The sequence below is a fragment of the Pseudorca crassidens genome, chromosome 7 (genome assembly GCF_039906515.1).
Source record: "Pseudorca crassidens isolate mPseCra1 chromosome 7, mPseCra1.hap1, whole genome shotgun sequence".
In the NCBI taxonomy this organism is placed as follows: domain Eukaryota; kingdom Metazoa; phylum Chordata; class Mammalia; order Artiodactyla; family Delphinidae; genus Pseudorca; species Pseudorca crassidens.
In genome coordinates this window covers 19,641,709-19,665,311 of record NC_090302.1, presented here as the reverse complement: position 1 = coordinate 19,665,311, position 23,603 = coordinate 19,641,709, and the positions used below count along the sequence as shown (strand labels likewise).

The window sequence follows — 23,603 nt, the reverse complement described above, 5'->3', positions numbered from 1 at the left end:
TGACTGTCAACCACACCCCTCTCCTGCTACAGCAACCTGCAGAATCAGCCGGTCTCCTGAATCAACTGCTTATAAGCTGTGCCACCTCACAAAAGTTACCAAACCTCTCTGTTCATCTGTTTCCCTTCTGTAAAATGAAGATCCCTTTTCTACTCTCCCTTTAGGTAGAGGAACTCTATCAGCACAGTGCCTGATACTTAAGAATCCAATGAGCTAAGGCTAAAAAAATCCCATGAGATCTAGGGAAAGTCCACGGCAAGCAAGAGCCGTCACCAGAGTCCTCTGCTCCCCTGCGTGTTATCACATGTACTGATGAAACTTGACCGAGGGGCTTAACCAGCATTCCACCAGGTCAGATCACGGAAATCTCGATCTGACCCGGCAGATGGCATGGCTAAGATACGACCCATCACCAGATGACTACTCAGACTGCATGCTATGATTCTAGAACTGTAAACTATATGTGTATGTCTTCAAACTTAATAACTTGCTACGTGGATTAATGCTCTCAGGAGGCAAATCTGCCTCACTCAGCTCTTCAGAGCTGACTCTGACACCCCAAAATCACAGTCCAGGCGATAGAATTCTCTGCTCAGCAGAGGACTGAGAAATAGACTGGAGACAGCTACAATGTGAAGGGACTGGGGGGCAGGGTGTTAGTACAGCAGATGCACACATGCTCCTGTGTTCGAAAACATGCACCAAAGTGCAAGCACAAGGTCACAAGACCATTAGACTATTGTCTGGAGGGACAGATACAAAAGAAGTGTTTCAGAAAAGTCTCGAGTAAGGACATATAATGGTGAGTCATCCAGCTTATTTCAGGGCAAGGTTTTCTCTTCTGGGGAACAGATCACTCAAACTCAGGAAGGGGAGCTGGTCTAAGACCCAGGTTAGTGATGGGGAAGAGAGGGAAGGATGTGCTACCCTGCTCTTCCTGACCCCACCTTGCCTAGTTGGGCTTTGGGTTCAGACTCACTGGGCACCAATCCTGGCTCTGAGGTTGACCTGCTGTGTGGCACAGAGCAAATAACCTAACCTCTCTGTGCCTGTTTCTGCATTTAAAATGCAACTGTTGTAAGGATTATTAAGATAATGTAAACTACCTACATAGTACATAGCACAGAGTAGGCACTAAATGCACATGAATTCCCTTCCTAAGTCTGCCAGCTTCTTCTCCCAAACAAAAGCCCTAGAAATTCTCTAAACCTCCCATCTACATGAATACAAATACATGAGCAACCCTAGCCCCTCCCTCCCAACTTTCCTCCTCTTCAGAAACGTCCTTCTTTCCTTTAATCCACACTTCCTCATATCAGCCCCGCCTTTGACACTCAGCCCTTTTCCCACCACCTCCAAGAAGCCTTCCTAGATAGTGAGTGACTCCCCTTCTCAGAGAGCACCCAGCGCACTTGTATGTTTTTGTTGCCATCTATACTATAGCCTCTGCATCACCTTCATACAGTCTGTCTCTTAGACTACAAGACAAGTTCCTTAAGGCACAATGCATGTTCTGTTTTCTTTATACCCTCCCCCTGTTCCCTCTCCTTCACTTACTTTCCCATTCATTCATTTCATTCATTTGCTCATTCATTCAAGATATTCCCTGGGCTTTCGAGATGCCAGGCAGCCGCCAGGAATTTGTTCAAATGAGGCCACAGAAAGAGCAGTCCACTAGCCTGGGGCTCAGGCAGCCCTGGGTCACCATTCCATGCTTCTGCACACTCACGTGAGCATACACACCTCAGACACACGTGGAATTCGGAGACAGAAGCAGAAGAGGGAATGGTTAAGAGCCGCAGCTCTGAAGCAGGGCTGCAAGGATTCCCATCCTGGCTCTGCTACCCGCCGATGGCAACCCCAGGCAAGTTACTTAGCCAGTCTGTACCCCAGTTTCCCAGGCATAAGACGGGATAATAGTAGTATTATCTTACAGGGCAGTGGTGAGGATTAAATTAGTTAATATAAATAAAGTGTTTAGTGCCTGGAAGATAGGTAAGAGGTACAGAAGGGTTAGGTGTTATTATTATAGAGAACCCAGAGTAGAAGTCTCAATTCACCATCCATGGTAATCACACACAGCTACATTCTGGTGTCTGTCCTTCCCGACTTCTTGTGTGCATTTTACAAACACGTGGATGTTCACACACAAAACTATTGTTGTCTGAGGTTTACACAGGTTGACTCATACTTAAGATTTCATTGATATCTTTTTTTTTTCAGCTAAAAAATATATTTTGAAGCTCTTTCCTCAAAAGATCACCTCTTCCAACACTACATGGCATTCCCTGGCAGAGATGCACAACCACTGAATTCCCACTCCCCTATTGCTGGACATTTATGTTGCTTCTCACTTTTGCCAGCACGAGCAATCTGCGATAACATACTTTTACGTGCATCTTGGTGCACACGTGCATCTAATTCTCTACACCAGAGAAAAGTGGAATCCCTGAGGCAGTGGGCTGTCTTTTTTTCATATGCAACCCTGTCCCTCTCTGTGTAGTTCCTATAACTACCTGCAGGGGGCAGCACTGTGAAACCTGGACCTATAGGAGGCCTGAATGCCCCCCATCTATGGGCGCTGTGGACGAGACTGGGTGAGGGCTGTGCAGCGATCTTTTCCTGAAGCAGAGCTGACTGTGGCGCAGGGATCCATCCTCTTTCATGCCTTCTTCCACAGGCTGCAGAAATCTCCCCGTTTAGGCAAATCTTGGCTCTATCTTCCAATCCCTTCTGGGGACCAAAGTATTATAAAGCATCAAAATAAAAAGGTGGCTGAGGGGGAGGACCCCTCGAGAGTTCCCCCCCCCCCCGAGAGTTTTTAAGTAAAAGGTATACTCACTAGAAAACCATTCCCAGACATAGTTCCACGTCTTCCTAGCTATGAGAGTTCAGGCGAGTTCCTTAAGCCCTCCAAGCCTCAGCTTTCTCACCTGTTAAATGGGGCTACTAATTCCTACCCTTACGGAGCTGTGTGGACAAAATGAGGACAGACAAGGTAATGTACACAAAGCACCTTGCACTGGGCACGGCATATAGCAGGTGCCCAGCAAATGGTGGTTAATATTATTGACAACAGCAAAATTAGTGCAATGACCACGCGTTTTATTCTTCCCACTGCACATATGAAGAAAGAACATCTGGGTGCTGAAGTGTCTTATGTAAGGTCACAGAGAGGATAAGAGGCTGGACTTGGACTTGAATCTTGGCTTCTCCAAACTCATGCATCTCTTACCAGTAGTTCAAGAAGGTTCAAATAACACAAGGGCAATCCCACGTCTTGGCCTCCCAAGATGGACAAGGAGAGGATCTGAAAAGGGAGCGTGGACTTACAGGCTGTAAATAAATGAGAGGCCTTGTACTCTTGAACCCTGAGCTGGTCCCAGGTGCAGCCATAGGCACTGGGAAGACCCTCCCCATTAGCCCCACTTTGAGGGAGGACAGAAATTGGTGTGTGGACTCTCTGCCCCTGTGGCATATTTTAATGTCAAGAGAAAGTAAAGCCCTAATGAACACTCTGTCTTCAGAGCTCCTTCCTCCGCACCACATTTTTGTCTGTGTTAATTATTGCCTCTTACAGGGACCACTAACTGCAACAGCTTTCCAGCCTCCCCTCTCAGCCTTCAAAATTAGTCTCTGCAGGGTGTCTGGACACCCTTTTAAAATGCAAGTGGACCATTCCCTGCCCTGCTCCAAACTCTCCCAGTGCCTCTCAGGCCTGCAGAGCTGACCCTGCTGCACGGCCAGCCTTATCTCCTGCCCTGCCACCTAGCCTTCCTTATAGTATCAAGTGCTCCAAGCTATTTGCACGTGCTGCTCCCGGTTCCTGAAAGTACATATCTCAGCATACTCACTTATATAAGTGATTATTTTATCTTCATCTTTCTCAATAGACAGAGAAGACAGGAAATTCTTCTGGTTTGGTCACAGATGTATCAATAAATATGAAAGATAGGAGATTGTGGGTGATTCCACATAAAATGAGAGACAATGAAAAATGCAATTGAAATTGCCTTCCTCCTGAAATTGACCTCCTTCCTCTTGAAATTGACTGCCAATGAGGAATTTTACCTCTCCTGAAGTACCAATGAGTTCTCTATAGAATCTAAAAAAAATGTATTAATTTCTCTTTTTACCTTGGTTGCTAGGAAGCTCAAAATTCCATTTGAATATGAAATATTCCTATAAAGGCACCACCTCACACATGCCTGTGTGTGTGAACACATGTGTGAGTGCACGCACACACGCGCGCGCACACACACACACACACACACACTACCCTTTTCAACATGGTTTCTGATTCCTCTTTCACGTGTCTCTTTCACGATATGCTTTTTAGGTAAAGTCACTCAGTTATTTTTGAAGTAGGAAGTAATATTAATTACAAATATATTAACAAATAAGTACATGGGATATGTAGAGTTTAAAGACGGTGTTAAATCACACCAGTCACATAGAAGGTGCTCAGTAAAACAACTGTCAAGTGGATGAATGAATGCTAAAGGACATCTCAAGGATTAGACATCTTCTATACGCAGTTGGAAGCAGAGGTATTTTTCACAGACGTATGAAGCAAAAATGAAAGGAGAAAGGTAATTAAACCACTGAGGAAATAATACATGTAGATAAAGGCCAGGGGAGATGGCAGAGAAGTGATGACTAGTTAAGGAGGGTGCGAATATCTGCATCGTTTCTCCTTTTCAGTTTTCTTAATGATGTTTAAACTTGCCTTTAATTGGGAACTTACTAAGTAGATTTTCAAAAATCAACTGTGTATTCCCCTCATTCTCTTTTCTTTATGAGTTTGACCTTCTCCAAAGGCTCAGTGTGAAGATGCAGAAGGAAACCTTTGCTCCAGTGCTGGGAATGCCAGGATCCCAGAGGCTGGAACGGGGACCTGAAATTTCAAAACCTCTGCTCTCCAGTATCTTTGCCCCTAAATGTCCTAGTGAGCTAAGGTTGTGCGAAAAGGAAAAACATGAAGGATCAAAGAGAGGGAAAAAAATGGTGTCCTTGGTGATAATGTCATGAGAAATTTACAAGATAGTGACAGAGTGACCCTCCCTTTGCAAAACAATTCACAAGATGAGGACAGAGCGATTCCAGAAAGATATTGATTCCTTTTTAATGCAATTCTTCAATTATCCACTAAGCCTGGCTTTTAGTCTCTTATAATTTAAGTAAATTACTTTACAAATGTTCTTTTAAATTTTGTCTCTTTTTTCTTTTCTTTTTTCCTTTAAGGAGGAACTAACAAGATTCTAGGAGTCATAAATATAATCACCAGATGCGCCTGAGTGGGTTTGCAATGGACTGCTTTGCTGTCTAGAATTAATGTCCATAGCGCATCCATCCATCAGGAAAATCAGTTTATATCAGTATCATTTTCTCAGTGCACGAGTGGATACATGGATGGGGAGTATTCTCCTTGCTGACTCTCCACATTCCTGTTCGTCATCACTTTCTGTGCATTTTCAGTTAACACGGGGATGGGCTTCCAATTTAATTCACCCTTAGACTGAAGAATCTGAATTCAAGGTGGAGGAATCAACCACCTCCTAACAATCTACCCAGGAGATAAGATAAAGAAAAAGGCTGACGACATGGAGATGTCAAATTCTTGTGATTTAATGGGCAAAAAACATCAAAAAGTTATACACCAAATAAATGTTTTATATATGTATTATATATCTATATATGTATCTAATATATGATATATTCTATACACTATATATATGTATATACAGCTATACAAACAATACACGCAAAGCAGTTCAGCTTCACTGTTTAAATTATGCAAATCAGAGTAGGATACATTTTGTCGATCAGATTGGCAAAAATGGAAAAGAAATACAATATCCAGTGTTGGCAAGGCTGAGGAAAAATGAGGCGTCTTATACATTGCTCATGTTGGGCGAAGGGACTGTAATAAAAACAAACTCTTTCCCAAGAGCACTTTGGCAACATCTACCCAAGCCTTAAAAATCTGCCTACCCCTGAGCCAATGCCACCTCTAGAGAGACAGTCCAAAGAATTATTAGAGATGTGCTTAAAGATTAATGTGCAAGGATGTTTAAAGCAGAAATATGGATAATGTTTTTTTAAAAAAACAGTCCAACAAGAAGAAATTAGTTAAATAAACCATGAACCCCGTTGCTATGTTATATTATGCAATCATTAAAAATCATTTTCGAGAAACATTTATCAAGGTGGGAAGACAGTCCTGATATACATTGTCTGGTGAAAGAGGCAGGATCCATGACTATGTTCAGAGTGGCAGTTTTATAGAGGGTTCCCAGTGCAAATTCACACACATAGGCACACAGGGAACTGAACAGACAGGAATCAAATTGTCCACAGTGACAATTTCTGGGTAGAGGAGATTATCAAGATCTGGGGTATTTTTTCCTTTGTGTTTTTCCGTGGTTTCTAAGTTTTCTAAATTCACGCCGTATCTCTTAGGTCATTAACACACACACACACACACACACACACACACATTTTATTTTTAAAAGCCCAAACAGACTCCTCTACTCCTGTTTCCTATGAACTGAATAAAATGGTCTTTGATTTACCCAGTCTGCAATGGCCACCAGTCTTTTACACAAGGCCGAGGAGACACTGTCCTCATCCTGCCCAGATAGCAGACAGCAAGACAGATTCAAGCCTCCACCATCCAGTGAGATGATTTCGTAAGCCACAGGTTTATCCTAATGGGGGTTGAGTTGAGGTCACAGTTATCTAGTGAGGGAATTTCCACAGACTGCACAAAATAAAATCCTGACCAAGGTCAGGGCATGGTGAGAGAGATAAGAGAGGGGGACAAGGAAAGGAGGCAAGGAGTGCCCTAAGGTTTAGTCAATGACATGCATAGAGCTTTCCCAGGAAGGGGCAGGGCGGCTGTGGCCTGGGTTGTTTGGTTCCTCATGGCTTTTCCTGCCAAATGGAAAAAATTGGGGAAGAAGTGCACATTTACTAAACCCCAGGTCTGGCCAGCACCGTGGCTTACACCCCGCTTCTCAGAAACTGTCAAGAGCTGTGGCCAAGAGCAATGCTTTGGAGGCAGAAAGACCTGGGTTCAAATCGTGTCCTGCGACCTCCCATCTGTGTGCAGGTCACTTCCTCTCCCAGATGCTCAGTGTCCTCTCCCCGGGGCTGTGTGAAGAGTCGGTGTGTGAAGCCCGAGCAGAGTTCCTGGTGGCACACGAAGACCCCCCATGTGGCCATATTTATGAGTGTGCATCTGGCTCTAGAGCCCAGGTTCAAGCACAGAAGGATGTTGCCTCTTTCCGGTGCTGCGGTGATGGATACATTCCCTCAAGTCAACAAAATCTGGGTTTAAATCCTGACTCTGCCACTTTCCATCGTGTGACAACAGGCAAGTGACAAATTCTTTGTAGTTTTGCAAAATGAAGCAAATAAACGTGGTACCTACCTGACAGGGCTGTTGTGATGTTTAAGTGAATTTATATATACAAAGGTTATTACTGTCCACAGAGCAACACAAGACACTAGGAAGTATATACCCTGTGTCACAACAGAGTGAAGGAGGCCACTACCCAGAGGAAGGGGAGGGGAGAAGGGAAGGTTTCTCGCGGATGGGGCAGCTGCATGTGGGCGGCAGGACTGCTGGGAGGATGCCCTGGGGCCATGGATGTCAACGGGTAGAGAGAAACAAAGCCTTGTTTCAGAGGAGGGTGGGTGTTGCTTGTCTGGCCAACTGTGAACTGCACTTGGGAACAGCCGGAGAAAAGGACTGTCTGTGGGTAAAAAGGGATCGGATCATGGGCAGCCCGAACATCAGGGCGAGGAGCTCGGCCTCTGCCCCATGGGCTCCCAGCTCCGATGCGAGGCACTAGGCAGGGCATGGCTGGATCAGACCCAAGTTAAGAAAGTTAACCCTGCTTCCAGGGTGCAGAATGGACTGGGCGGCAGGTGAGCGAGACGGGAGACAGCGAGGAGGCCTCTGAGGTTCGGCAGTGGCAATGGTGCAGGAGGAGTGAGACCTCACCGAGACCCGCTGGGGAGAGGTCAGTCCCAGAGAGTCTAACCCTGCCGGCGCTGGTGCAACCCCCAACGGGGACCATGGAGAAGAGGAGCAGGTCAAGTTACTAACTTGGGAAATGTCCACGATTTGCAGGTGAGTGGAGAGGTACCATCAGAGGGTCAGAGATGAGCCAGGGCAAATAAAGTTGTTGTTAATACTAGAGAAGAGCTGAAATTATACATAAAAATAAATAAATAAACTAACGGGAGGACAGATCCTGTTCAGAGACCACACTGCTAGGAGACGGGTGAAGAGACAGACATTTGGGGGAAGAGGGGAAGGAATTTGTGGGCGATCTGAACATCCTGACCTGCCCAGCAGACTTAAAAATCTCAGGATTTGGAAGGACTCTTGGAAGCGGGAGAGGGTTCAGGAGAGTTGGGGAAAATCTGGGAGAGGTTTGGGGAACCCAAGAAGAAAGAAGAGGGAGGCGGAAGAGAGATGAAGAAAAGCATAAAGGTCATGCTGGGCCCAGACACACCAGAGGACACCACACCCTCCATCCGGGGCCGGGAGGATGGAAATGGCAGAAGGAAAACCCCTCCCCAAGGACTTCTGGGCGGAGTTTCCCTGCCTACATGGGAGGTTAACTTCTGATAGCTGGACCACTTTTCTATTCTTTTCTTTTCTTAATCAGAAACCTCTTAATGAAGCCTAGAACACCATTTCAGAAGTGGTTCAAGTAAATTACAGGGTTTTTTTTTTAAGGTGTGGATGCCCGTGTTGTCAAATCACCACTTTCACCTGCATTAATCGCTTAAATGGGTTCTGGAAACAGCTAACTCCTCGGCCTCCTCGTCAGGACCCCTGGGGCACCCAACAGGGAAGGATGCTGGGGAACAAGGTTGGGCATGCAGCTGATCGGGGGACAAGGCTGTCACACGCTGGCCTCTGGGCCATGCATCTATCTTGCCTCCCGACATTTTTAAGGGAGGTCGGGGCATAAAATTCCACTCAATCCCTGGGCTTGATTACTGCTGTAAAATGAAAATGCAGATGCCAACATCCAGATAGGAGCAATTACATTTTTAAAGAAACTCTGTCTATGTGGGAATATGGATTACATTTAGTAAATGACTGTGCAATTCAAACATCTACAATGGATCAGAAAGCGCCAAGTTCCAGAGTTTTCTTCCAAATGAATTTTTCTTTGTTTTTCAACAGGCACAACGGAAAACTTTCAAAGCCAAGCAAATTCAGTCGATAGCATTTTTCGTTTCAATCCTTTCAGTGGGACCTCTACATCCTTATTTCTCAAACTTTTGATGTGCAACGGCGTCAGTGACCTGTTTGTAAGGACAGGGAACCAGGCTCACCAGTGTGGGAGTCTGAGTCACAGAGAGGCAAAGGGAGTTGCTCAAGGTCCCCGCCAAGTACACTGTCACATGAACCCAGGTCCATCTCCAAAAGTTACCTCTTGGGTACAGACCTCCCTTCCCTTGATTTTCCAATATATCAGCTGACCTTGCACATCTGGAATTGTGCTCCGAAACAGCTAAGGATGGGGACAGGCTCGATCTACCTTTCTGATCAAGTCTTTATGTGGATATAAATGGGGGTGGAGGCAAGGAAAGGAGGCAAGGGGGAAGGGGTGGAATCCAAAAGAAACATGTGCTTCCCAAACCTCAGAGTGGTTAAGACTTGTCTGGGGGTGGGGGCTTGTTAATTTGTGAATCACCACTTTTAAGGCCCCAACACCTGGGTGTCTGGAAACACACTTTTGATGTCACTTTACTATGTTCTTCCCTGTAGCCTGCAGCCTAAAAGTACTGTGAAGAGGACAACCTGGGACTTGTTTATGGGAGGCTCTGCTCTATCTGCTTTGCACTCAAAGTTGAGAGGATGCTGATACTATGAAAACTCAGGTAGAAGGGAAAAATAACTATGAAACTGGCTGCCAGCTGAAGCAGTACCACAGCCAATTCAGCAGAAGGAACACAAATTCTCAGAGCGGGAAGAGGCAAAGGGGCTGGGACTGAAAAGGAAGAAAAAAAAAACGTTTATGCATTCTCAGATAGAGCAGCTTTGAAACATACACGTGATTAGTAGGAACTTGCCCTTCACCTGAAATGTTGAGGTCTCTTGAAACCTGAAGTGTTTCTTCTTTTTTTTTAATAATAAAAAGCCAGAAGATACATCTCACCCGAAATTGGTTCATTGATTGCTGCAGAATGCATAAATGATTCTATTTTGGAATCTCAGACACAGGCTTCTGGGAATGTGATTTTTAAATTAAAAGCAAAGTGACAAATGAAATAACTGAAGGGGTCTCTTAGGGTCAATTTGGGCTGCAGAGTTGGAAAAAGCTATTGCCCAGGGCTTCCCTGGTGGCGCAGTGGTTAGGAATCTGCCTGCCAGTGCAGGGGACATGGGTTCAAGCCCTGGTCCGGGAAGATCCCACATGCCGCGGAGCAACTAAGCCCGTGCGCCACAAGTACTGAGCCTGTGCTCCAGAGCCCGCGAGCCACAACTACTGAGCCCACGTGCCACAGCTACTGAAGCCCGTGCACCTAGAGCCTGTGCTCCACAACAGAAGCCTGCGCACCACAACGAAGAGCAGCCCCCACTCACCACAACTAGAGAAAGCCTGTGTGCAGGAACGAAGACCCAACGCAGCCAAAAATAAAAAGTAAATAATTTTTTTTTTAATTTTTAAAAAATTTTTTTGCGGTACACGGGCCTCTCACTGTTGGGGCCCCTCCCGCCGCGGAGCACAGGCTCCGGATGCGCAGGCTCAGCAGCCGTGGCTCACAGGCCCAGCCGCTCCACGGCACGTGGGATTCTCCTGGACCGGGGCACGAACCCGTGTCCCCCGCATCGGCAGGCGGACTCCCAACCACTGCGCCACCAGGGAAGCCCTAAATAAATTTATTGAAAAAAGAAAAAGAAAAAAACAAAAAGCTATTGCCCACCGTCACAGACCACACTTTTGTTTAAGGTCTTTCACTTAAATGGTATTAGAGGGTTTCCTATTCAGTAGGTTTTCATACCTATTAACACATTTGATCCCTACGGCCATCCTGGGAAGGAGGCAAGTGGGAGGTAGCTCTGCCCATTTCACAGTTCTGAAGCTGAGGTTCAGAGATGTCACGTGATCTGCCCACAGCCACACAACTAGCTTCCTGGTACAGCACACAGTAGAGCCTATGGCTTTCCTTGATTTTTCTATCCAGCACCCAGTACACTGCAACCCACAGACTTTCTTAAGCAATCCCACTCAAGAACCAAGGAATCCTGAAGTCAGCAGCATTGTATTGGGAGTAAGATCATTCCATTCATTCAGCAAATATTTATTTATTAAAACACCTACTGTGTGCCAGGCACTGTGGAGGTGCTGGGGGTGTGTCAGTGAGTAATGCAGGTCAAATTTCAGTTCTCATGGAGCTTACTCGAAGTGGGGAAGGCAGATGATAAACAGTAAAATGTCCTGGTAGTGACAAGTGTGCTGAAGGAAATTAAAGCAGGGTACAAGGATGGAGGAGTTGGGGGGTGGGGGCGATGCTGCTTTGGAGAGGGTGGCAGGGATGCAGATGCATGCAGATGTCACGGCACTTAAAACACTTGGTGGGACCTCTCTGGTGGCGCAGTGGTTGGGAGTCCGCCTGCCAACGCAGGGGACGCGGGTTCAATCCCCGGTCCAGGAAGATCCCATATACCGCGGAGCAACTAAGCCTGCGAGCCACAACTACTGAGCCCGTGCACCACAACTACTGAAACTCGCGCACCTAGAGCCCGTGCTACGCAACACGAGAAGCCACTGCAATGAGAAGCCCGGGCACCACAACGAAGAGTAGCCCCCACTTGCTGCAACTAGAGAAAGCCCACGCGCAGCACCAAAGACCCAATGCGGCCATAAATAAATAAATTTAAGAAAGCAAAAAACAACAACACTTGGTGACCTGTGGCCATGGATGGATCCAAGTCCCCCCTCGTGACTCCCTGAGGGCACGGGCTGTATACTGGTCATCTCTGATTTCCGAGTACAAGCCACAGGCCTGGGTGTGGTAAGTGCTGCGTAGAGCACCAGCGGACAAACGGCTCTGCCTGACGACAGGCTGGACTGAAAGATGCCACTTTCTCTCGACATGTAAGCAGCAGACTCCCCACTTGGTAAAATGAAGCCTTTGGATAGTTTTTAAAAGGCCCCCTGAATGTCAGGCACAAAATGTACCGTCTGCCTGCCTTCCAGCAGGGGGCTGGCATTGCCGTCCAGAAGGACGGGTACATAACCCTGGGGCTGGGTTCCAGGCGGGGAGGTAAGGCAAAAGGGCTACTTAACTCCTAATCCCAAAGGTAACCCTGGGCTAGTCAATTTCACCTCCTTGGGCACAACCCTCCTGACCTCCCTGCCTTCCCTGGAGGGGAGAAAGCACCCAGCATACAGTAGACACACACGAAGTCAGCCTCCTCTCTTCCCAGTAGTGTTCCGGAAAGCAAGGTTAAGACACAAGTGCACCGACCCCATGGTGCTGCCGCCTGCAGCTGATGCCCGAGTGCATGGGAAGCAAATGGAGGGGCTGATTCTTGCTCTTTGCACCCTTTCCACCTGGCCTGCTGTAAAAGTACAATGGAAATGTCTGCAGCACAGGAATCTTGAAAAGGCGGCCCCGCCCTGGGGCGCAATCAGAAGTCTGTGTGAGCTCAACATTAACATCAGATTCTTGCTTGGGGGTTTTTAAAGAAAAAGAAAAAAGGAAGAAATAGAATCGGCTTTGAAAGATTTGTATTGCAGCCTGCAGCTACCTCTAGCCATGAAGTGTCATTCCTTCTAATCAGATTCTCTGGTCCTTGCTGGGCACTAGTCCGGGGTCCCTAGGCCGTGGAGACCAAACACTGCCCTTCCAGGTCATCAAAGAACCTTGCTGGAAAGCCAGTTGGAGCCTAATCCCCAGGAACGCCTGCTTTAGTGCAAAGCCCTTTGAAGGGGGGCGGGGGGGGGGCGGGATTATGACTCAGGAGGAAATGCACATGTGCGGCAAGCACGAGCCGACAGGCAGGCAAGGGGCTGCGTGCACTTGACAGGTGCGTACAGACCGGGTGTCTTGTGGCTGAAGAAAGGCGGAGGTGGGAAGCAGCACCACGCACAAAATCCAATCGGTCGGGGGTTAAAGGATCCTACTTATCTCTGTAGCTCCATCTAAATGATGAACCTACGGCAGGTAATAAACAACTGGGTTTGTCGGGAGGGGGAGGGGGAGAAACAAGAAGCTAGCGCTGGAGTGATTCTACACCTCTTTCCCGTCCAGCTTAAAGGCAGGAGGCAGGAATCTTCTACGATAAAAATATCAATCCTGAAAAAAACAAATAAAGGCATTCTCTTCCACCCTAGAAAATGCTTCTTTGATTTGAACCGTAAATAACCAGGTGAAAGGCACCATCATTTTCTAAAACCTTGAGGATCTGCTTGAGTCAGATAAATACGCAAGACTAAATTAAAGAAATGCACCCTCTCAAGGTACTGCATCACGCTGTGGGCCCAGCAACCAAACATTTATTCAATAAAGGTTTTATTAATAGTGAGCTTTCAACATGTCATTGCTGGCAGGACTCAGAGGACCCAAGAATGAGTGCGGAGCCAGAGGAAAGCCTGTGTGTCCCCACGAACACATTACCCATGGTTTCCAAATTGGAAGACAGGAATGAGACAGGGGAGGAGGAGCTGTGTTTCAGACACAAAGTTGGAAGTGGTAATAATTTGTAATGGCTTCAGCCAACCATGTACAATGGGAAGATGACAAATGTGTCATTTAGAATGTGCCAGACCAAATACAATAACTTATATTTAATACAGACAGATTCTTCCCGGGTTATTATGCAAAGGAAAGGAGGGTGTGATAACTCTAATTAAATGAAAGGGCCAGCCACTGGTTTAAACTTCTGGAACGTTTCAAATTCTAATATGCTCCTTGGATGTACCTGGGAGGATTCAGAGACTGTAATGAAGCCGTTTAATTTTTATCGAGATGAAACACACGCATCCATACACACACATCCCGGCGGCACGTGGATACCCCGCATTCTGCTACCGGAAGAATCAGGGACTCAGAAAGCAAATTCACTCAGAAAGTGAATTTGATTTTGAATGCTCCCAGGGTGGTGCTGGGCATGCCACAGTCCTGTTGTCGTGTTCTCATGTACTCTGGAATGGCACAAGGGTTAGTGTTCTTGGGGTGAGGGACAGCAGTCAAGTTCTTGCCAGCACAGTGTATAAGCCATCAATTTTTTGATTTGGTAGGAGGCTACCCAAGAGTGCCAAGATTCTTGTCTCCCAATCGTTAGCCAACTTTCTTTACTCTGCGATAAACGAAATCAATTCCAAAAGAACAAGAAAACACCGGATTAGACGTTCTAAACGCCTCTGTGTAGTACACACTGAGCAAATCACAGACTGTCTGAACTGGAAGGGACCTTGGGCAGCCCTGGCTCATCCACCCTAGGACCCGTGGAGAGTCAGTGACTGGCCCAAGGTCACACGACAAATGTGCAGCAGAGTCCAACATCCCTGGCCTGTGGACTTCCTGGCCAATTTATCAAGCATTTTTGGCTGAAAATCTTTGAAAGATCTACTTTGTTATTATTATTAGCTTGGCTCCTGTTCGTTCAAGATAGACTTTTCAAAAATCAAACGTTTCAACATAATGCAAATAGTAAATGGCTTGCCTTATCCGCACCTGTCCCTGCTGATTTAGCAAATAGTCTTCAAGAGAGGGATGGGAGCCCCATCAGACAGAGGATAAAATCCTCACTGAATTTGCCCTAACAATGGATACTTGATTTGTCAGAAGAGAAGTGGAAGAACGCTTGTATACTCAATCTCCTCTGTTCACTGAGAGGAGGTGACCCTCTCTGATTCATCAACTCTTAAGGAATTTGATTCCTAAAATTTAATTTTCTTTATACACACACACACCACACACACACACAATTAATCTCTCCTTTGAGAAGCTCAGAGGATCTTTCCCCACTTTCTACCTGCAGAGGAAAAATAAAGATTTCAAGATTGAAAACATATCTCCTCAATACCCAAAACATGGAAACAACCTAAGTGTCTACTGACAGATGAAGGGAGAAAGTAAAGGTGGCACATAATTTACGTACAATGGAATATTATTCAGCCATTTAAAAAAGGAAATCTTGCCATCTGTGACAACACAGATGAACCTGGAGGACATTATACCAAGCAAAATAAGCCAGACGCAGAAGGACAAATACTGCATGATCTCACTTATAAGTGGAATCTAAAAACGTTGACCTCATGAAAGTAGAGAGTAGCATAGTGGTTGCCAGGGTTTGGGGGTGGGGGAAAGGGGAGATACTGGTAAAAATTCCAGTTATAAGATGAGTAGGTTCTAAGGATCTAATGCACAGCACGGTGACTACAGTTAATAATTCTGAACTGTATTCTTAAAATTTGCTAAGCGAGTACGTGTTAAGTGTTCTTATCATGAAAATAAAGTAACTGTGAAGTGATGGATATGTGAATTAGCTTAGTTGTGGTAATCATTTTGCGATATAAAGGTGTATCAAATATCCCATTGTATACCTTAAATACATACAATTTTTACTCGCCAGCTATACTTCAATAAAACTGTGGGAGGAAGCAAAAAATAAACAAATGAAATAAACAAATAAAATTGAAGAAGAAGAAAAAAGAAAACACGTCTCCTACTAAATGCAACGTGATATCCTGGAACAGAAGAAGGACAGAAGCAGAAACACTGGTGCCATTTGAATAAAATCTGAAGTTAAAATCCCTGCACCGTAGCTTATAAAGAGGGGCTGGAAGTGCAGAAATCCCGGTTAAGGGCAGTTTGTATCTCGTAGAGAAGCCGGGGCCTCTTTGGGCTTTCAGTTAAGGGACTTAACACCTTTAATTTTGTGGAAATGTGTCAACAGCTGCAAGTGTTCTAAACTGTCCCTGAAACTCCCGCCCATCCTGCAAGCCCAGGCCCTCCTGAGGCCTCAGAGATGAGGTTCCGCCTCCTCCGTTTTAAATTCCATCCATGGAAAGTCCATCCCCCTTTCTCCCCGGAGTTAAGGTGACACAAAGCGGCACTCGTTTGCCTGTTGCTTCTGGAGGGTCCAAAGGGGTGTGTTCCAGGCTAGTTATGTGTCTGGCATTGGCCGGAAGGAAGAGGGTCACCCGAGAGGCAAGTGTTCCCTCAGCCTGCTCAGGAAAAGTGACAGGGGTAAGGAGCTGCCGGGATCGCACTGGCTCTCACCCATCCAAGGGCAGTTCTCTCCTATCAACACCACCCCGCCCCCCCCCCCCCCCCCCAAGCAAGGGCAGTTCGGCAGCTTCAAAAGCTGTTCCAAGAGAGTTCAGGTCTGACTCTGGAAGCAACAGGAGTAAACACAGGAGCGAAGGCCTGGTGCTGTTCTGAGTCACCGGGTAGCAGCACCTTGGGGTAGTCGAGGGACGTTCAGGGAGAAGATGCAGAGCGCCATCAACGAGATGGGGGAGGGCCAAACGGAAACTCACTACTGAGCAGCTCCAGCCTTAGAGGTGCCGCAGAGTCTGGGGTGGGAACTGAAGGGAGACTCAGTGTTTTGAAAGTCCAGGTTACCTGAGGCCTTTCCCAAGTCTATCACCTTGGATGATTAAGCTACCTGAGTCCTTTTAAACTGCCATGAAAATTGAATCCACGTTTATAAATGACCATTTGGATCAAGTATCTTTCAAGTATAAATGGATCATCTGGGAACTCCAGACCTTTTCGGGTCAAAGGCTAATGGACTATCTCTTTATAAATAGGTGGAATGTCAGGTAACAGGAAGAGATTGGCTGGGGGGAGGAGACAGAGAGGAGGATGCCAGGAAACCCACAAGGAGCTTCGTCCGCTGCACCCCTGAACAATATAAACTCATCCGTCTTTTTTCAGAAGCAGTGAAGAAGTTTCTAAAATCCCCAGGGGCCTCCCTGAGGGGCAGACAGATCAGGAAGCAAATGAGGGAAGCCAAGGTCAGAGGATGGTCATGCCCCAGGTGAACAGTCAGGAAGTGGGTTCAAGATGCACCTGGCCACAGGTCATTAACAGACACAGGAAGTAGCCTGGGGACCTCTGCTGCCTACGCGCTCCCCAGCAGCCTGCAGGCCCTCCGCTGGAGTCCAAAACGCCTGCATAGAGGGGACCCCAGGCAGGGGCGGGTGGTGGGGTGGTGAGAAGCTGGGTCACAGGCAGCCCCAATCCCCTGGGAAGCATTTTCCCTGCAGAAGCAGATTGTGTCACTGTTCCTTTTCCCCAGAACCCTTCACTTCTTGCACACAAAGGTGGTGGTGGTGGTGGAGGTGGAGGTGGTGGTGGTGGTGGTGGTGGTGTGTGTACCCCTGCAAGGGATCCCTGAATCCACACATAAACCAAACGCTCTCCACCTCATACTCCAGTTGATCTGCAATAGCCCTGGGCACGAGACCAGCAAACATGTACATTCCTTTAAACAGCATGATTAAATCCCTAAGAGCTAGTTGTCAGGAGGTTATTTTTCTCAATTAACAGACACAAAAAGTACAACTACTCTCAAGGGGGTGGGGGATTGATTTTTGACATTCAGGCAGATGCCTCCTTCCCAACAAGGTTAGAGACACTTACAGTCCAAGTGAGAACCAGAGGTTATGAGGGGGCAAGTGACGTGTCCCAAGATACATGGCCTGGTTCAATAAACAGCAGGGTCAGGCCAGAACTCTGTGGGTCACCAGACCAGCCTCCCTGGACCACTCTGAAGCTAACAGAACTTTCTTTCAGGGGCAAAAGCCTAGAGAATAATGAGAATAACAACAGCAGAAGGGGAGGTCACCCACTGATAACTGACTATATGCCAAGCAGAGACCTTCTCTCTTTCAATGCTCATAAGAACCCACAGCCTCTTTCGCACTTTGTAATCACACATTTGCCTAAATGTTTGATAATGCCTGTCTCCCACGCACTAGCCTTTATGCCCCATGAAGGCAGGGTCCATGTCCGTTTTGCCCACCACTATATCCCAAGCGCCTGGCATCTATTTGCTCAAAAAACTAGATGTTCCTGTTTTAAAGAAATACTTTTAAGAAAAACGGTACCCAGAAAGGTCAAGCGATTTGCCTAAGGACACACAGCATGGACTTAATGCCAATATGAGGAGCTTCGCCACTCTGTCCCGTACTCACCCCCAAACCAGAGCCCTACCTTGACGGCCTCAGCGTGGGTCACCCGGGCCAGGGATTTGTCGTTGACACGCAGAATCTGGTCCCCGACTTGCAGCCCTTCCTTCTCGGCCAGAGAGCCTGGCTCCACCAGCGACACATAGATGCCCACGCCATGCTCCGAGCCCCCGCGGATGCTGAAGCCCAAGCCCTCGTGGGCCTTGGCGCGCCGCAGGCTCACTAGGCGCACCTCCCCGGGCCCCGCGCCGTCGGGGCCGCCCCAGGTGGGTTGCCTGTAGGAGGAGGTGGCGGGCAGGTAGAGACCCTCGGCAGTGTATTGGTCGAAGAGCAGCTGGTCAGAGCGCGGGATGACCAGCCGCAGCATGGGCAGCAGACGCCGCTTGACCGGGCTGTCCAGCAGCACGCGCAGGGTGCGCACCAGGTCGAAGACGTTGCGGCGCGCGTGGTAGGCGTTCAGACAGTGCGTGAACTGCTCCCGCTCCGCCTCGCTCAGCAGCGCCGTCAGCGCCTGGTGCAGCTGGCGCACGTTGGCAGACAGCAGTCGCAGCCCCGCGCCCCCGCCGCCGCCGCCCGCCCCGGCCGCGGAGCCCAGCGAGCCGGTGGAGGACGAGCTCACCGACAGGCCGTCCAGCTGCGCGTTCATCTCCCCGCCGAGGGCCGGGCGGGCTCGGGGCGCGCGGTGGGGCAGCCGCTGCACTCGCTGGCACTGGCGCGACAGTTGGATCCCCGGGAGCGCGGAGATCGCAGCCGGAGTCTGGGTTTGGGAGCTGGGGGGACGCCGAGACAGGGGCTGGATCCTGGGAGACGCAGAGACGGCTGCCGGAGTCTGGGCTTGGGCGGGGCGGGGGGTGGGCACGGAAACAGTGCCTGAATCCTGGGGGTATCGCGGAGACCAGTGCTAGAGTCCCGGGCGCGCGAAGACGGAGGGGGTCGCGAAACTGGAGTCCTCGGGGCGCAGAGACGGAGGCTGGAGTCCAGAGGACGCGGAGACAGCGGCTGAAGTCCGGGCAAGGCGGAGACGGCGGCGGGGTTCCAAGGGACAAGGAGTTGGCGGCTGGAGCCCTGAGGTCGCGGCTACTGCGGCTGGAGTCCGGGGGGACACGGAGAGAGCAGCTACATTCTGGAGGGCACAGAGACGACGGGTGGCTGCAGTGGGGTGGGGGGGTGCCCAGCAAAGCTGACCGCCCCGTCACACCATGCCCGGGGCTCCCCCAGCCGGGCCGCCCGTTCCTCTCGGGCTGGGGGACCCCAAAGTCATAAGTTGGGGTGGGGGGCGCTCTAGTCCCAGAGCCCCCCGAATCGCAGCTGATGGAGCCGCACGGGCGTCCGGCAGGGGGTGCGGGGCATGTCCGGGGCAGCCCTGGGAGGCAGCAGCCCGGGGACCCCTGCGCCCCCCGAACCCCCGCGCGCAGACGGAGCCGCGCGGCCGCGAGCCGGGACTTTGAGAACTGTTGAGCAGCCCCGGGGCCGATCTTCCAGCGAGTTCCGACGCCGTCGCTCTCGCCAGCCCAGTCTTGGCCCCGCCCCCTTGCCCCTCCCCCTCTCCCGCCCCCTCCCCCCCGCGGGCTCTTCAGGAAATGACGTCCGGCTTCGCGCCTGGCGGTTGCCTGGAGACGGGGTGAAACAGTCCAACCCCAGGGAAGAAAGGGGTGAAAGTGCGGGTAGGGGTGGGAGGATAATGCGAGTCCCCCCCTTCTCCAGCCGCGGGCCGGGGGGGCTGGACCTCAAAAACTGCTTTTCCGCGATCGAAGCCTGTTCGTCAGGATCGCTTTGGTGCACCTAGCAAACTAGCTAATTCACAACTGGGGGGGGCGGGGATTAACCAACTTTTTGACCCTAAAATACTAAATGCTTCAGGCTCAATTTTCACCTTGAAAGCTCGCGGTCCCTTTTTGCACACACTAACATTCAAGTTCCTGTGTTTATGCGGACGATTGTTGGGCACCTACTGTGTGCAAGAAACCGATCTCTTCAAGCATATACTGGTGTCTGCAGGAGCCAACTCCAGTGCAGGGATAGATCAGACTGGACTCCTGCCCGATCTCCAGTAGGTGGGAAAAACGTTTTCACAAATATAAAGTGGACACAACACACACACATGCAGATAAAATAGAAAACTGGAGATATTGGAATAAGGTGGGTGGATTGTATCAATGTCAGGATCAGGGTTGTGATCTTGTCAACACTGGCGGAAACCGAGTGAAGGGTATATGGGATGTCTGTATTATTCCTTACAACTGCATGTGAATCTGCAATTATTTCAAAATAAACGTTTTTTTAAAATGTGTATGAAGTGGGTTGGGAAAAAAGTATTCTATGCCTTCCCATACCAAGACAAATGGGAAGATACTCCAAGGCTGGTTTAGAGACTCTCATCCCCTTCGCCCCCCAATACAATCTAAGGGAAGCCTGTGCTTTTATTCAGAGGTGGCTTTCTAAGGAGCCCAGTAGTGACCTCCACACACACACACACACACACACACACACACACACCCCTACCTCGCACACATCCCCTCCAACCTGAATTGTCTCTCCTAATCTATCTTCTATAGAAAGACATATTTTCCCTACAAATATTCTGGAATTGCCATTCTAGAACCACCTGACTTCTATCTGGGAGAGGGAGAGATGGGGTGTCACCTGAAGGAGTAGGTCTGAGCTGGACCCAGAAGGATGGAGCATTGCTTCATTCATTTACTTATTTGATCACTCTGCATTCACCATTTTCCCATCACCTATTCTGTCCTGGATCTTGTGCTGAGTGTTGGAGACCCCAATTAAAAAAATGAAATCTCTTAGCTCAAGGAAGTTAGTCTAGCAGGGAAGAAAGACCACATAAATTAAGGTAAAAACAAGTATGATAAGTGTTGTAACGGCTGAGACAGACCAGCTTTATGGGAGGAGAAAATGGTAAGGACTTTATCAATCAAAGAGGTGACACCTGAATGAAGGGAATGGATTTTCTTTTTTGGACAATGGGGAAACATGGAGGGATTTTGTACCCTGTTAGCTTAGTGCATTCCCAGAACTGAGGCTAGGAATTGAAGTTATATTATTCTCCCCAGATTGTCAATTCTCTTCTTCATTTCCCTAAAACAGAGCTTGATTAAATTAATGCCCAGTGAACATGTTTGAGAGGGTGTCTTAAACAGCCAGTGTCTTGGACATGCATCTGACAGCTCTGTTACAGCAGTTAATGATGTTTATCTTTCTTTCTCCCTCTTAACTGCCATTGAAGCCTTGACGTAACTAGCCAAAGGTATTTAAGAAAAAAAGCAATCTCCCTCACCCCCAAAATATATTAATGGCAAACCTCAAAATGCCACCAGGCAGGGCTTCATTGTATGCAGTTCAGGTTTTCTGCAAATGTATTTCATGCTAAGCTTTCGCTTACTTTGTGTTCTAATTATAATTATTGTGATTGGCTTGATAAATGCATCCCAGGAGCTAAGATCCCCATTCCCAACATTTTATTTCTGTGCAGAGGATATTTGCAAGAAGGTGTTTTGCTTTAGGCAGCAGAAGCTACTGCTGAACACAGGTCTTAGTTGAAAAAGAAACGTTTCCTTCTGCAAACATCAGAGACCATCTGGGATGCTGTGCTATTGTTTAATGTCATAGAGGCCAATTTGGGGGGCAGACAAGTGCAAGAACATGGAAAAAGAACTCATTGGGGTTTCTTCCAGCCATCTTGCGTGACCTCCTTCGTTATCAGTTTGCACTGGGTCCCTTGGATGCGAGGCAGTGTGTAACTGTGCTCAAACCTCAAGAATCCTATTTCACGTCTGAAGATGTGTTTGTCGTTCAGAAATAAGCTCTTGGAAACCCAAGATGCCTGCGCTTCTGAGGGCTGCACTGCCTCCAGCCTTCAAGACCTGGAAGGAAACCCTGAGTACGTGAGCAGACCTGGCTTTGGTTGCATACTGCCCTCTTCAGAAGGAAAACAGAATTCTCCTGTGTCCGCTGCAGGCTTCCCGTGGCTGTCTTCACCAAAGCCACTTTTAATATAGTCCATTATTGTTACCCAACTCTGGCAAATCAATGCCCTTCTCCTGTGGATACTCCTGGAAACTTGGACTGGAGCAGTTGAAAAGACAGAGGGAAGAAGAGTAAATTGTATTCAACTCAGAAGTGCTTTGTGTTGAACGGGATTTTTGGTGGTTTATTTCTCATGTGCTTTTGCTTTAACCAAGGGACAACATATCGAATTGCACACTGGATATTGGGCAGAAAACCATTATTCCAACCTCAGAACGTCCCTTTACTAGTTGAGAGACCCATGGCAAATGGCTTCCCTGCTCATCTGTAAAATGAAGCTTCTAAACCTTCCCTGCGTCTCCAGAGCACAGCTGTAAATACCACGTCCTGTGCAGTAAGTGAAAGCACGATGCAGCGCATAGGTTCGCCTAACGTTGTTAGTTTCTCCTCTTTTCTATGGAACTTTTTGAAATTCTTTTTCTATTTCATAGTCATTTGGAGCTTCTCCCCTTCCCTCTTATCTACTGGAACGTATCCTGAGAAGACAATAGAGGTTAATTTCATTGGAGATGCATTTCCCATGGGACATATAGAAAAATATAGCTAATGTTTATTGAGTGCCAGACCCTGTTTTAAACATTTGTAAAAATTTTAACTCACTCAGCCTCCCAATTATTCTGTAAAGAGAGATACTACCACCACCACTACCACAACCATCATCATCATTCTGGTAAAACAGACAGAAAACCGAGATGTAGGGACATGACTAACCCCAAGGTTACAGCGGTAGCTGATGAAAGAGTTGGGATTTGAACCCAGGCCATCTGGCTCCAGAGTTCTTACTCAGTCACTGTGCTGTGCAGCCTCTCAGGTGTTTGGTTTGAAGACGCTAAAAGGTACCCTATGCGAGCAACATAAAGACCACATTTCTTGCAAGGTGGGCTGGGCATGTCAGAGTTTAAAAACAAGTCACACACTAATGGCTCCTGGTTGGTAAGCTGACATTCTATGGTGGAGAGAATGAGCAGGGGGTTAATAAAAAGATATCATTGAGAGAGATGGAGATGAAGAGGATTGGGGGACCCCCAGGGCTCTCAGTCTGGACAAAGGAGGAGGACACTCAAAGCCATCTGGTGTAGGGTGTCCTAGGGAGCCTCTCCCAGCTCTGGGATCCCTAAAGAAAGAAGGTTAGCCACTGGAGTTATCACTTCTGCTCCAGTACCACAGCCTATCTCTTCCCTGAAATATCAGTGGGGATGGTATCAGCAGAGAAAAGGAATGCATTCGCCTCTATGACTAGTAGATAACGCAGACAGTATTGGTGGAAGTGCAGGGAGATAAGAGAGAGGCGAGAAAAAGAGAAAGCACAAAAACCTCAGGAGAAGAAGAGAGATACAGGTATTTATCTTAGCCTGGGTATAACCTCCAAAGAGTCTG

At 48.0% G+C, this 23,603-nt stretch overlaps 1 protein-coding gene across 4 annotated transcripts in view; it reads right to left on the bottom strand.

The window, feature by feature from the left end:
• Positions 1-19,697, bottom strand: part of WHRN (whirlin) — an 88,775-nt gene extending 69,078 nt beyond the window's left edge. For all 4 annotated transcript variants that reach the window (XM_067743548.1, XM_067743549.1, XM_067743550.1 and 1 more), the window contains exon 1: positions 18,211-19,697. In XM_067743548.1, coding sequence (XP_067599649.1) covers positions 18,211-18,831 — 621 coding nt within the window. In that variant the 5' untranslated portion in view covers positions 18,832-19,697. The remainder of the gene's footprint in view (positions 1-18,210) is intronic.
• Positions 19,698-23,603: the final 3,906 nt, after the last annotated feature.